This window comes from Leuresthes tenuis, unplaced genomic scaffold (assembly GCF_036924035.1).
Source record: "Leuresthes tenuis unplaced genomic scaffold, fLeuTen1.0.hap1 SCAF_13, whole genome shotgun sequence".
NCBI lineage: Eukaryota > Metazoa > Chordata > Actinopteri > Atheriniformes > Atherinopsidae > Leuresthes > Leuresthes tenuis.
The window spans coordinates 8,527,479-8,543,500 of NW_027325367.1; the positions used below are offsets into that span (position 1 = coordinate 8,527,479).

The following is a 16,022-nucleotide window of genomic DNA, read 5'->3' on the forward strand; positions in this document are numbered from 1 at the left end:
AGCCAGAGATTTTGGCTGGCCTTGACAGTGATTCCTGGAGCCTCTGTTAGTTGACTGGAAACCACAGGGATTTATTTATTTATTCATTGTGCTGATCAGTTAAATGGAGTTAGATGCTGGAACTTTCATTTGTGTACCCTGAAAGATGTTTGTGGTAAACATCATTAGAGCTAACAAGATGCCAAAAATCACTTTTATTGAAACATTGAAATATTAATTTTAAGATACAAAACAAAATCTGCCAACCCAGTGAGAATACTTTCTGTTTCCAGATTAAATCAGCTTTGCTCATGAATATTTTAGGAGAGTCTGTATACTGAAACCAGACAAAACAATTCCCACATAAAAGTGACATCCTCAATGTACTGAAATGTACTTTTTCTTGTTCTAAGAAAATAATTCAAAACTAAACATGATTTTATAAGGAGATATCGCAGAGTACAACTCTTTGTCTGCTTTAAAATCTGCTTAGTCCAGTCTTTACAAGGCCTGCTGGAAGCTACTGTGTCTTCTATTAAAAACAGACAGAACAGCTTTGAATAAATGGATGGAAAAGGCAGATTCATGCATCTGTATTTACATTTTCAGATGCAAAGCAATGGCTGAGACAGCTGGATCTTATAGAAAAGAAGAATATGATGATACGTGTGATATATTTTTGCAGAGACAGGATGAAAGCAGCAATGGCCAGAGGAAAAGTGTGTTTTTGTCTCTATTTTAAGTACAGACATTCAGCCTCTCCTTACTTTGTTTGGCTCATGGTACTCACTGACCATTTGGGTCAAACTGCTTTAGGCTTTCAGTCAAAATAACTTAAGTCCAGTGTGTTTGTTCATGTGTGCTTGGAACATTTGGTTTCTGTTCTCAAGATTAAAATATATTTATGAGTATATTTATGTCCTTGTAATCAAGAGTTTAAATGTAAATTTCTTCAGCTCATATAAAGTATTTGCATGAATCTGTAAGTGTGAAGTTGGCATACATTGTATGTAATATTATGCTTGTCCTGCATTACTTACACCCACTGACTCTGAAAGTTTGCCTTGAGGGCAACAGAGAGAGGATGGAACGAGCACAAGAGAGCTTTGAATAACAAGAGAGAAAAGAGAAGAACATGCAGACACAAAAGAGGAGGAGACAAACAGGAAAGGAAAGGCAGTAAGAGGAATGGATGAGACTGTCTGACCAGCTGTACTGAGTGTGCTCATTCACCATGTGGGCTGCGAAGAAGCGGGGGAGAGTGAGCAGCATAACATGTGCCTGTCAGATCGGCTGTGTTAGCTCTCACTCTCTGCCATGCTGGAAATTCACTCATTCAGCTCATTAATTTCTAATATATGTAGACATGGAGGCAACCATAAGGGGGTGGTGATGAATGACCAAGGCTAGCCGAGGAAGCACACAGCACATGCACCTGGTGAGCTGCAGTTAGTGGTCATTTGGCTTTCCCGGAGTGGATACTTGCTCAGCACTTTCATTTATCCACGTGGAAGTGATTTAAGAGCAGGTTTTCTTTATAAATAAGCAACTCATCATAATCCTACAGAGTTCATGATCTTCAAAAACTGTTTAAATGATTGCATATATACATAAAAAAAAATGTACTCAAATAGGCCAAAGAGCTCCATCTATGCTCCAAAGTTTCACTTTTTGCATCTTTTTGTAAAAACAGTAATGCATCAGTGTATATTATATATTAAAGTGTATATTAAAATGAGCACATTTATGAGAGACGCACATATTTTCTGTATTGTATTGTATATTTTATTTTGAACTGAAAAAAAGCTGATTATAAACTAATGAAAGTGAGTACTGCTCTCAATCATGGGATTCAACGACATTCTTGTTGACTTGTAGTGTCCAACAGTATCTGCCTCTAGTGTAAGCCACACACCTTGCAAAGATGTCTGCACCAGGCACAGCCATGAATACATATTTATACGACTAATACCAATGCATTAGGATCATTTACAGACATATGGTAATAGACATATATAGAACTACACAGCAACACTCCCACAGCAGGGAATGAGACAGAAGCTAACAAGAAGTTGAGCGCTAAAGCAAAAGTTCTTTGAAGACCGCTATATGGGAGTAAAAAAAAAAAAAAGAGTGAGGCCTGCCTGTTGAATCTGAAGGATGCAATAGTAATAATTTTGGTATTGGTGCAGACAGTTGCATGCTCACAGACCCAAGCCTCACCTGTGTCCTGCACTGCCACTAAGTTTAATTTTATCTGCTGTTGTGCTTCCACACCAGATTTTGTCACACAGCTGCTGCTCTGTTTTCTTTGTTTTACATGTTGCTGTTGTTGGCTGTTTTCATTTCTTTTTTTTTCTTTTTTGTTTCACTCACTGATGTTCAGTTGGCTGATGTTAATTGTGAGACTGAAGCGGTTAACACTGGGGCCTCTGCTGGCCCATATGCTTTTATTGTTGATCAAATACAGAAGGCTATGTCCTGAAAACACGGGTTTGTTATTGAGTTCGTTTTATCAGTTCTTATGGATTTTGATTTTATCTTGATGTTTAGTAATAAGATAGATAAATGCGCAGATGTGCATATATCTGCTCAGATGTACTCACAACACTTAATAACACTATGTTCCATGTAAGGAGGAGAATTGAGAATAAGTCATAAAATAAAAGTGGGAAACTTAGGTAAACAAGTTCATTTAGGGACTTGTTTGGATATCTTTTGAAGTAATTCAGATTTAATCTATGTGAACTGAACTTTGAATCAGTTCTTGTGACAACACTGAATACAGCTAAATTCCCAATTAAGCTGCTCTCCTTTACATATTTTTCAGCTTTTTTTGTTAGACGTCTAAACAAGTCAGAAATTGTTATTGAAAAGCAGCCCATTAAGACTGCATTTCAACTAGAAATCACTTAGTATCTCCAGATGATGCTCTGCTCTGATGAAGTTTTGATTTTATAGCTGCAGCATCATGTGACAAAATCACCATGAAAGTAACTTCTGTGCAGTCAATTCAGCTATACTTACATGTACTATCATCTCCCAGAGAGAGAGTTAGAAGTTATAAATTAGAAGTCTTTAACTTTTTCTCACACAGTTAACAGACATACTTGAGACAATCACTCAATTCCCTTCTTGTGAATGTATAAGGGGACAAACATAGACAGTGGTCTAGTTATATTGCCTAGTCAGTTGTAACCTTAACTTGACTCAACTGTTCGTGTAAAAGTGCGAGTGTCTTACTTTATCTCATTATTTTGTTTCAAACAAAGACTTCTTTGTTGGCAGGTTTTCTCCAGCCCTAAGTGTTGATCATTCCTCCAGCAAAAGGACAATGTTCGTACTAAAAAGAAAAATTAAGCCACACTGCAATGTGTGTAAAGTACACTCTGCAATGACTGGTTGTTTGGGTTATGGTAGCTTGGGTTCATGTACAACGAGGAGCCTACAATGCCTTTGTAAAATAAGGTTTATTGCTAAACATAATATAGGCTTTCAGAAATAATGCAGTTTATGGCAAGTTTGACCTGACAATCTTTTTGTGGAGGAGTAGAGAAGACAGAGACTCACTCCACTGCATGTTGATGACTTGAGCTTTTTCTTGCTACCTTGATGCTACAGTATTTTGAGAGAACCTTGTGTAGCTCGTGCCTTAGGTTCAATTTGTAACCTCCTGTGCTCCCTGCCAGTATTCATTATGTGAGCAGTGAGTTTGATGAGAGCAACTGCTGTGAGTGTAGACCATTTCAATTAGGAGGGATAGGATGCTCATCTCCTTGACAGCCCTGCTTTACAAAGACCGTTTATTACATAATCTAAAATCTATCCAATTCATGAAGAAAGTTTGAAAATCATCTAATGACTACTCATAATTCATAGTTAGCTCAGCATTTGTAGCATCATTTTGGGAGGAGATGTTACATTTCTAAATTAATTTCCCTGTGATATCTCATTGCTGGAAGGCTTTTAGGGCAGCAATAAACCTCTGCCAGCACAGATGGCTGTGAGTCTCTGCTGTTCTTGTTTTTGATATTTTGACAAACCAACTCATGGAGGAAATACTGCACAGCAGCTGTCGTGGTTACTGTGAATGGCTTTGCTATCAACACACTAAAAACAAAAATAACTGAGAAACGGAAAGAAGATGATCTGCTTCAAAATCTGATTAATTGGTTTTACATCCAAGATAAACTAAGGCTACATAACCGAAATGTCTTCCAAAAACAGGCAGGCATATATTCTGACTGTTAGCCGAATCAATGAAAATCCTCATGAGATTTTTGATGTGGGCGGTTTAATTGAAAATGCTCCAGTCATGGTTGAAACCTCTGAGATTTAGTTAATGTTGGCTATGTTTCATGCATGAAACGTAACTGAAAGAAAGGATGAGCAGTTGTGTTGGGTCAGAGATTGATACCTGAACTGATTGCAGGGCTTCCTAACTGTATTGTGTGTACAGTAGGCAGTGGCGTGCACAGACTTTTTGAAGGGCAGGGGCGGAAAGAAAGAAAAGGGCACTTATAGCACGTCCTCACCACTCTAGGTGGCAGTTTAGCACACATTTATGCCTCCCAATAGGACATTTTAGCGAGTTTTGGCTCCCAAGAGAGCACTTGAGGGCACTTTAGCACGTGTTTTGGCTCCCGAGAGGATACTTGAGGGCAGTTTAGCACACGTTTTTTTCAACAATTGGGCGACCCTAAGCGGTATGATCTTTAATGTTCAGGCATAAACAGGTACTATTAAACTTCTCTTTCATCAGATACCGTAAACAAAAAACTCTCCTGTTCTGCCAAACATACTGACTCTCAAATTCAAGCTGACAAAAATTTTAGGTAATTTTCAAAATGTGTGAATTGTTTATTTATTTTTTCCTTTCCCTGTGGAACCTCTTTTCCTATTGTTCTGATGGGGAATGAATCCCTATGCAGCTCCTACCTGCTGTCCTGACCTTTCTTGTCCTATCCTGTCCTGTCCTGTCCTGTCATGCCCTTGGCTGCCTTGGCCCATCTAAGACAGTCACACAGAGACTTGTCATGCAGATGTACTCCTGAAAGACAGAGGGCACAGTCCGCTCCACCCTTCAGTCTCTGTGTGTCTCTGTCCCTTGCTCAACCCAGCTTTGGCTCTGTTAAATCTCTTCTCTTCTCCCTTCCTCTCTCTCTCGCGGCACCAGGCGCGGCTCCCCTCCTGTTCATCCACCCTAAGCATTGCTGAGGTACTCCTGCATGTGTTCGAATACATGGTTACGGCCATTATCATGGCATCAGTTTCCACTTTCCCACTTTTTCTAACGGAACCTCAGATTTTCTTCCTGGCATGACCACTTCCTCCCCTCCCCTCTCCTTCCTATAGTGTTTTGTGTGTGTGTTAGCGCTGTCTTGCCTGCTGCACCCCTGCTGTCTCTGCGTAATTAACACACTACCCACACATTTTGTGTTATCTTTCTCTATTTTTGTGCAAATGCTGTCTTGGTGTTGTTTCATTCTGATTTTGTCTTGTAGTAAAATGTTGTCTCGCTCTGGTACACATACTGTGTCTAACCCTTGGCTTATTTCCATACTCTTACACTCACCGAAATAAACAGCTTCCATCCCTTGGCATTTCCTCGACAGCATTTCAACCTCAGAATTGAAGTTGAAATATGCTTGAATTATGTATTTGAATGAAAGAAATATTGTTTGCACAAACAAAGTCTATTGTTGTCCCACTGTGTGCATACCGCAGTTCCTCTCAAAGGGACTTAACTAACAGACACACACACACACACATTAGCTCATAAAAGAGCAAACATTTCAGAAAAGCCTGAGTAGCTCTCCTGTGCTTGTTACTCTGGTCATTGCCCAATGACTCTAATGTGTCACTCTGAGGGATAAAATGGGATTCGGGGGAAGGGTATTATTCTATGACTAGTTGTAATTGTGCATTAATGAAAGCACAGATTTTGAATGTAAACTTAAAAAAAAAAAAATAGGAATATCTAAGGTTGTGGGAGCATTTTTGTCCAGTACTCATGCAAAGAGATAAACATTTTATGTCTACCATTTCTTGGACTGTAACACAGCTTTCAGAAACACAAGCAATCAGCAGGAAGATTATGAGATGCAGTTAAGTACGAGTGCATAAACAGAACTCCATCAATGAATAACCGTACGAGTCAGGTCAATTCTTATGTTCAATAGCCGATTATATCTGATAACGCACATTGGGATAGACACGTATCAGGACAGTGCACGTAACTAAATTAGATTTTCAGTTGTGATTTTGACTTCCAATGATTATGAGCACAAGATCATCATGATGATATGATCAAGGTGCCACATTCCAGTTCATAATGATATTCTCAGTTTGCCCTGTCTTAGAAATCCTGTGCAACATTTTCCATCAAAGCTATTGCCTCTGTCACACTCTAGAGGATTCCAATTGAGTTTAATTTAAACTCAAGGAAATGAACTTTTATAGGAACATTTTTCAAAGTTCAATGAATATATGATGTTTCCAAACGCAGGGACCAATCCTGTTAATGATTGTAATGTCAGTATTTACAGTGTGAGTATTTCAACCAGGTTGGAATAATAAAGTTTAGAAGTATCACTTGGTTACAATATTCAACTTCTCTACTAGATATAATTACATTTTACAAACTGGATTTTTAATTTCAATATAGCCTCTGTTTCCCTTCATGAAGTTACAGATTATCATGACAGTCCACTGGAAGAGGAATACATGAAATATGCTTTTCAAATGTACACATTCACCAGGCAAAATGAGAGAACTGCTTTAACTTTAATGTAAAACACATATAGCTGAGTTTCCACTGCAGCGTTTGATTCACAGTCTGAAGATATGAATAAGAAAAGGTGAGCAGAAACTTTTCCACTAATGCACAAAAATGTTTACACTCATTTGAGGTGGTTTGAAAGAGAAACCTGTTACTCATCAGGGAAAATGGAAATAACTTTTCAAATCCAATTTAATCTGGCAAAGATTGAAATTGTATGACATACTGTTTCCGATCCAAGCTGGTATACAGTAAACTCGCATGACTGACAAGTGTCCAGTATCCCAGATTTTCCCAGAGATGCTCATGTGGATGTCCACTGCAGTTGTTGTTCTTCTTTCTTTTTTTCCCCATCCTCTTGGTTTACTTAATCAACTGAATTAAAACCATGAGCAGTATTGCCTTTGCTGTGACCCTTTGGCAACACTGAACAGTTATTTTATTTACTTTAAACCAGTCAGTGGAAAAGTGTCTGATTCTTGCTTATTTTTTCCAGCTTTTCAAAATATCGCTTAGACTTGTTTTTGCCAGTGAATGGAAACCCAGCATATGTTTATTTAATGTTGTAAAACAGCAGACATGCTCCTATTTGAAGCTTCAATGATGCTCTCCCTTGGAAAATGCTGACAATAGCCACAACCAGGGAAAGGTTGATCATACCTGTATCAGGTGTTCAATTAGGGCTGAAGCAGATTTCATTGTTTGGCTTTACTGACGGGTTGTCAAGCTGACAATATTATTGTACTTCCCTAATTTAATCAAATTGGCCCTTGTAACTGAAGTGCAATTACTTCTGTGTTTCCCTTCCTAAATGATCAAGTGTAGCCAGTGAGAGGCCTTGGGTAGGACCAGTCATCAAGCACTTTCTTGATTTCAACCCACACACTAACTCATGTTATTACATTGGCAGAGCTCTGCTGGAATTGTTATCAAATCTACTGAACTGGTTCAGCTTTTCACCCATCTTTGGTTTTGTTGTACTGTGGTTAGTGTGTTCCAGTGGTATGTTTGCCACATTCTTTTTCTTTGAAATTTTACCTTTGACCTGATTGCAAAGTGTGTGTCAGGCTCGTCGTAGCTTAGTTCTGATGTGCGTGTTTTTGATGAGTTTAATGTGCAAAATGAGCAGACTGTGTGTGCTACTCTTTCTTTGACAACTAACTGATATTTTTCAGAATGGGTGTGCATGCCTTTTGCGTGTAGCTGTGTGTGTGTGAGTGTGCATGTCTGTGTATGTGTGGTATGAAGGTGAGTGACTATCCTGTGGCTCCCCCCAGGCCTCACGGAGAGAATTCAGGGCTCACCTGGATGAGGTCATCACGCTCAAGTCAAGGTACTCTACCTTGGACCAGGTAAACCTGCTAACCTTCTAGCAACTTCTTCTACCAGCATGCAGGCCACTGCCTTTCCACAGAGCACTTAACCACACTAGTGACATGCATCAGCACTCATGCACACAGGGAGAGAGGCAGCAAGAGACAAATCCTTAGATCACATTGGGCTGCACTTTAGTTTAGCATACACATTATGCACTGGAGCATATAACCAAATGTTTTCCATGCTGACTTGCTCTATAAACGATAATCACCACAGTATACAGAGGCTTTTGTCAGGCTATAGTGAGTTACGATAGGAAAATTAGAGTAATTTTCCTAAATTGTGGTACATTGTGTCTCCTTATTATTGTATATGTCAAGATCATATCAGTGTGAGATAAGTATAATACTTACTTATACCAGCTCCAAATGTATAGGCCAGTTATCTGATTTTATTAACAAGAAAATCTATGTTGACACAGACCACATCAATATAAAACAGGTCTTGTTTTATGAGCACAAACACACATAAATCACTTCCCTATATATCTGCTTTTGTGCTGAGGAAGTGTATATTACCTGAGCCATTCAGACAAAGGTTTTGAGGTACTGTGGTGATACACATGAAAGCATGGAAAAGAAAATTATCTAAGTTGAACTTGGTAAAGTAAAACTCAAAAGAATTCAGACACTGTTTTTCACCAGACCTGAGTGTCACCACTTTTGTGATCAGTAGCATCCCTCCTCTTCATTGCCTCTATCTCAAGATCAGTACAAGCACTCATTCTCTTTCATTCATCAGCCATCTGCTCATCTGCCAGGTGATTATTTGTGCCTGGTGCTATTTTGTTTCTGCAGAGAATGTGTATGTATTTGTGTGTACGTGCCTAATATATACACTGCGTATAACAGAATTGTACAAAGGAGTCATGTGGTCGTCACTGAGACCGGGGAACACTACAGTTAGCCTCCAGCCTCCACTCTCCAGGAAGGATCTCTGATTTAGATTGCCACTGGAGCATTTTGCCTTGAGCTCATATCACTCTGTTGCTATCCCTCAAGCATTTTGTCCTCTGCTGCATCCCGAGGGACGAAGCGGTTGAAGCCGGCTGGAACAAGCCTTTCCGCACTGTCACGGCCTTCTCCTCCTCACGTTGGATGTATAAATCCTCCTCTTTTTGCATAATTTGTCTGACAGGTTCAATGTTTTGTGCTGAGCTCAGCTCTGCAGCAGTTGCATCCCATCATTTCCTGGAGCATCTTCTCAGCCAGCTGCTGATTGGCCCCATCGATTTTTTTTTTTTTCCCCCTGGCTGGTCCACAGACTCTGGGCTACATGTATCGCTGTCCTGGCCACACTCACCATTCTCCCACTTGCTCCCCAGCACATTGATCTTCCTGGCAGATCTCCATGACAACCAGTCGTCAGACCGTTTCCGCGGTGACGGCAGCGCTTGGCATGCAGAGTGATTAGTGTTTCTGGCTCAAAAAGCAGGTGTTTGGAGTGTGTGAGTGAGTCTGCATGCTCAGCATACAGCTATTAGTGAAGAAGCCGTGCTTTGTCAGACTCAAATCTTCAGAAGCACATATTCACATAAATATAGCTTTCAGTGACACTATTTCTAATTTAATTAAATTTATTGTTTTTCCTTAATGAAGTTTTCAGGCTTTTTTGTTTGTGTGTATGACGAGTGCCTGTTAACATTTGCATTCCTTATAAAAGCCCTTACTCATCTCTCACAGCCAGTCTCTCCGTAGTAAGGGGGAATTGCAGCTCAGGGTAGATCAGAAACAATCATGAGAATGTTTGACATCCTGCCTTTTTTGCTTCCCCCTTAAATTGTCCCAAAAAATCCCAATCTGCTTCTGCCCTCATTTTTCACGTATTTTCATCACTTCCCAACACATTCCTCTGTAGCTCCTCCACTGTGTTCATCTCTATATGCAAACTGTCTTTCCCCATGGCTCTCTGACGGTATGATCTTCTCTGATAAGCTATTTTTGGAGTACTGAGGTCTTGTTTTTTCACCTGTCAGTGTTAGTGTCATCACTCCACATTGTATCAAGGTTTTTAGTTGTATTTTAGTTCATGGTGACTGTATATTTATTGCTTTAACCCTAGCTGCAGGACAGGTAATGATTGAATACCAAAAAGATGTATGTGAAACTGGGTTAGGAAATAGAAAAAATATGATTATTGTGGTGTGTGTGTTAGAGAGACCATCAAGGCAGTGAGATTCTGATGTAATTGTTCAATCATGTAACTTCTTTGAATTTTAGGTGTCCACTGTTTTTAAGCAAGGCACGCCTTGTACGAAAATGTCCTAGCTGTGGATTGTTGGTCTTCATTTGTGCTTTTCAATGTGTGCAAGTTTGATCTGTGTCTTGCTATAGCTGTACTGAGCACCCTTAATCCCCACCTTTTTCTCTTTTTTTATTCATTTATTTTGTTATTCAATCATACCTTTCACTCTCTCAGTAAATACGAGGGCTGTATATATGGGGCTGATATTGCTGCAATGACAGAAATCCACTGAAAAAGGTTTTAAACTGGGCTACTTAAAAAAGAGCAATGTGCAAATTACATATACATACATTTGTGAAAAAAATAGACAAATTCAGTAGTTTTACAACAGAAGGGGAGAATAAAAATAGCTTTTTTTTAAATAAATTGTTCTGTTAGCTTGGAAAAGCATAAACGCAGTCCAGTGAATACATGCGGTTTGAAATATCTTTTACGACACTGTCCAGTCCCTAACTAATAATTCAAAGTTTTTAACATTACAAACAAGAAGTGAAAGACTGCAATCACACCAACTGAGTAGAAGCATGACAGAAAGATGAGGACATTTGTTGAAAACATGAGAGAAATTCAGATGTTTTATCCATAGATGTACTACAGAAGCTTTCATATATGCCTTACACCTCTGAAATTTTTTTAATTTTCTGGAGTGGCTGCATGTGATTCCAGTATATCTCAGATTGAGCCCATGAGTGGATATAGAGATATACAACAGGTAGTCCTTTGAAGAATTCACTGCAAGTGAGTGTGCGCGCTGTTAAGAGTTGCTGCTTCTTACTTTATTTATTGCTTGCCTGTATATTGCTTTCATTTCGGTATTGTAAATATACGCATAAACATTTAGTGTAGGTATCAACACAGATTAGATCGCTAGTCATCTTAGACTATAAGCAGAGAGATTCATCCACCATTCTCAATGTGCTGGAAACAATACACGGCTTTATCTGCAGCGTACTTTTTGCATCATGTCCCTTCTCCTTTGTGTTGTAACCAGGTGCCATTCCACAGTATTTCCAGTTGTCTTGTGCATGTGCGAACAAGCAACTAATGTAGATGATTTTTCAGACACTCTGCTGTGTTTGTGTGTGATACAAAGAGATGGATGCTGTGTGGGAGTCAGTCTTGCTTCCAAAATGTCCCAATGGCAAACAACAAAAGTCCCCCTGGCCAAAAGGCATAATGAGACAAGATATCTTATGATTGTTGATAGGGCTGGTAAACATTCCAGTACATTCAGGATATGCAAGGGTAAATACCATTGTAGCACCCCAAGCTTTGAGCCCAACTCCAACCACAGTATAAATTTGGAAAAAAGGAGGGAGTGTCAGAGCCCCGAGAGAGTGACAGGGCCAGTTTACATTTGGTGTTAACATGAGTCCTGGGTAATTTGATCTCAACCAGACAGTGCTAAATACACCAGGATGGATGCAGTACACTCTCAGATTCACTCAGGAGACATTTGGAGGTGGTCCAAGGCATTTTAGTCCACAATTGTTTGGCAATCTGAACAGAATGTGTCACTTGGTGTCCCTCAACTCATTTTGGGACCACTTACCAATCTCAGGTGACTCCATGAAAGCAGATAGTTGACACAAGAATGTTCTCTCACTCTTCTGGTTTTAGGAAAAACCAATCTGTAAAATGTCCTAAGAGATTGAATAAAGGCAACTGGACTTCAAGAACCAAGAACAGAAGTCCACTTGCCTTTATTCAAGCTTCTAGGATTATCATAAAAATCTACATGAATAGTCTGTAAAAAGTACCATCAAAATTCAGACACAGCTGACTAATTTGAAATCATGTTACAGCAATTTATGATAATATGATGGAACTAAATTATTTTGACCCTTGTTAATAAAAAAAAAAGATAATTTTTGATGAGATGATATTGATACAGTGGATTATTACAATCATTATTGTAATAATCCATTTTATTATTCTATTATTTTTTGGTGTGCAGCCGCTTGTATTTTCAATCAAAAGAGAAGAATCTCAGCTTTCCAGTGGTATGTCCAACAAGTCCTCTTACTGAAAGCCATATGAATAATTTGTTCATACCCCTTAATATGGTTTATATGACATCCTGTAAAGTACCGCCCCTACAAGCGGTCATTCCAAAGTATTTCATTTAACAAAGCCATCATACACAGCTAACGCTGCACTTTTAATCATGGCCCTTTGTGTGATGTGGGATCAAGGCCAACATACATTGAAATTGAAACATTTCTATTTTAAGTCAGACAATCAGACGCATAAGGAAAAAACTAGTCCAGGTCAGAAAAAAAGAAGCACTGAATTTTAAGGCATTTGCCATAAACAACTCTTTACAGGTGGAGGACTTTTGTCATCGTCATTATCTTGTTGTAATTCCTTGAGAGAAAGTAGTGACATAGGTCGCTATGGTGGTCCCAAGCTGTCGGCCAGAGCTTGTTGGTTTTGGTTTCTGTAATGTCCCAAAAATGTAGCTCATAGATACAAGACAGAAAGGAGTTAGAGAGCAACAGCTACTGTTGAAAAATACTTATCCGGTCAACAAAAGGAAAAGCTCAAAACATTGTCCTAAATGTTGAATATTTAGCTGCGTGTTAGTTTAGTAGCATAAACCTGTGTATATAGAGTGGTGAGCCATTTCTAATCCATGAAATGCAGGTCTTATATAAATTTGGCACAATGATCTAAATTAACATAGGCACTTAAGCACAGTTAGGTTTGTAATGCATCTTTAATTAATATTAAGTCGTATTTAAAGTGAACAAGTAATATTTTGACGAGTGTTAGCTAACAAGATCACATAATCTCGCTTTGACTTCATCATCCATTCAAGGGGAAAATGGCCACAGAACAATATATAAACACAACAGAAGACATGCTGTACATACAGAAGACAAACAGAATCATTAAACAAAGCAAACAGAAACAAGACACAAGCTTATTGTTAACAACTTTGAAAACTTAAATTAAATACAAGGGAATAATCAAAATAGTACTAAATAACTTCTTTTTTTTCTTTTAAGGAAGCCTAGTTGTCAAAGTCAAAATGCAACAAACTGTTGTGCATCAGTCACTGAAGGACCTGCATTCTTCTACACAAAAGCCTCATTTCCTTTTGGCTCTCTTCTTTATTCTCTCTCTCTGAGATCTCTTATTGCTACCCCTCTTTAGGGTTGCTTGTCGTAGTGGATGCCTGTCTGTCTGTTTGTCCTTCCGTCCGTCTGTTTGTCATGTCTGTCTGTGGTGTTGTGGTTGCTGGGACAGATGCACTGATGCCTGTGATTCGATGCTTTATCTCCACTAGCTCCAGTGTAGGTTGGAGGGGCTTAAAGATGATCGCAGGAGGACCTTCAGCTCTCGAGTAACTATCCCGACCCCCCTCTTTCCCCTCACCCCTTCCTCCTTTTCCCCTGCCCTTTCCTCACCCTCCTTAGAGGAGCGCGCAAAACAAATGCCCCGCTCTGTGCCCTCCCTCTTCCTCCTCGCTTGCCTAGCTTCCTCTCTGGCTCTCACTCACATGTCTCTCTATCTCCGTCTGCTGCCACTCGTCTGTTTCTTGTTCTCAATCTGTCTGTCGTTAACTCTTGTCACTCTTTGTCTCGCTGTTTCTCTGTTCGGTCTGTCAGGATTCTTACTCTAACCATCTCCCACGCATACTTTTCTGTCTATTGTTGTTCACTTGCTCTCTTCGTCTGTACTCTTCCTCCATCTGCCTGTCTGTCTCTGTTTCTGTCTCTCTGGTTAATATGCTCTGCTTTCAGTAGCTCTGTCTGGTGTGCTGGATGTCTGTTAAATAGATGCCACCTAGGCCTCTCTAATGGTTTTTATTGTTTTTGTTATTTTCTTCTTGTTTTACCTGCTCTCTGCTATGTCTCAGCTCTGTAGTTTAGTAGAGTCTGTCTAGTACGTGCTTCCTGTTTTTGTTTCTTTCTTTCTTTCCGGGCTGTGGGAACATGTCATACTTATTCTCACACTTCCTGTCTATCAAGTCTCCTTTCCTATGTCTGCTTAACATCCCATTCACCCAGACCCACCACCCATTATCCACCCTCTTACCTTGGCTGTTTAGTGTCCAGTGGTGTTGGAGTTTTAGCCTAAGTCACGTGGGAGGGGAGTAGAGAGAAAGGGGTGGGTGGGTGAGTAGAAAGACCTCCAGCTTCACCATTGGTGTTTTGGTTCTCCATGCACCACACACCAACTATAACTTGTGTAAGTGCAGGTCACAGACACAACTGAGATGGAAGGGAGGATTTAAAGAGCCCAGAGGGAGTAAAGGACGGAAGGAGCAGACAGATAATGACTGTAAACAAGGCAATGACTTGTTTGAATTGACACATCTATAATGAGAGTAGATAGACAAGTAAGCAGATCTATCTTGACAAAATGACATATTTTCACTTGGGCTGCATTTCTGTAAGTGTATAAATTGTAGCCATACACTAATTCTGTGCCAAACTTATAGCCTAACAAACTACATCTTGTGATTCTCCTTCCCCTTTGTATTATTTCCAGTGACTGAGCTTCCCAAAAACATAGCAAAACATCTTCTTTATAAGGAGACACTCCACATCAGTGTTTTGCTTGTTTAACATGGATTCCATTACTGTATAACAGTGTGATGAAGTGGCGAGATGGACCACTTGTGCATCCATGAATTTGTAGATGTACTTGCTGCATAGCACTTTTTTGTCCTTTTCATTTGCTGCTAATCTTCTACATTGTACTTGATTATGAGCACAGTTAGATTTAATTGGAAAGCTGTCGCTGTAAAATTTGATTTGATGTGTTTGAAACAGAATGAAGTAACTGTTCCTCCAATATGTTCACAGATAAAAATGTGTCCAGAACTGTGTCCAAATTCCAAATTATTTAACCTGAGCTGTAAATAAACATGTGTTTTGTTCAAACTGGGCATAGAGTGCAGAGAGGTGAGCTGTCGAGACACGTCGCCCATAACCTTATGCCCAACGCCCTTTGATGATGCCCCTTAGAAGAAACTTAAATGAATAACTTGATAGGGTAAAGACTCATTCACATCAGCACATTTGTCGGTTGTTGCTGGGATAAGTGAACAATGCTGTCCCACCAAACTTTGCACAAAAAAATGGAGAAAGTGCTCACAAATATAAATACAGATAAAAAACTGTAGTAAAACAGCATCTCAGCAAACAAAAGTTGCTTTTGTCTCATTGCTGACGTTATCTCAGTGTGATTGATTGATAACTGTTATGCCGTTCTTGTAGTGCAAATCATAAACTTACTCTGATTTGTCATGTGGAACTAGTTTGAGGTGTTTTGTGATCTTTTTATGCCATTATAAAATGACTGATAGAGGAAAGCTAAAAGCATAGATGGATAGACACGGGAAACATCCCAGGGCACTGTAAATAGAGAGAAACTCGATAATTCCTTTTGCCCAAACACTTTGCAGCAATGCGTAGAAAAAAAAACCCTGAAGAAGTTCCAGTGCATAGGATTTAAAAAAAAAAACATATTATGCTCATTTACTGCTTCATAATCTTACTTTGGGCATATACTAAAATAGAGTTACTGTATATGCTATAATCTTCAAAGAACAATTTTTTTTCTAATTTCTTACCTTAAAGGCACATTGCTGCACTACCTCTTAACTTCTGTTTGAAACCCTTTGTTT

The 16,022-nt window shown here is 39.3% G+C and overlaps 1 protein-coding gene across 3 annotated transcripts in view; it reads left to right on the forward strand.

Moving 5' to 3' along the window:
• The window catches only part of gphnb (gephyrin b), a 101,209-nt gene that overhangs the window by 68,473 nt on the left and 16,714 nt on the right, over window positions 1-16,022 (forward strand). For 2 of the 3 annotated variants that reach the window (XM_072362519.1, XM_072362520.1), the window contains exons 9-11: window positions 5,156-5,197; window positions 8,038-8,112; window positions 13,674-13,730. The exons of the other annotated variant lie outside the window; for it this stretch is intronic. In XM_072362519.1, the coding sequence (XP_072218620.1) occupies window positions 5,156-5,197; window positions 8,038-8,112; window positions 13,674-13,730 (174 nt within the window). The remainder of the gene's footprint in view (window positions 1-5,155; window positions 5,198-8,037; window positions 8,113-13,673; window positions 13,731-16,022) is intronic. 3 annotated transcript variants of the gene reach the window in all.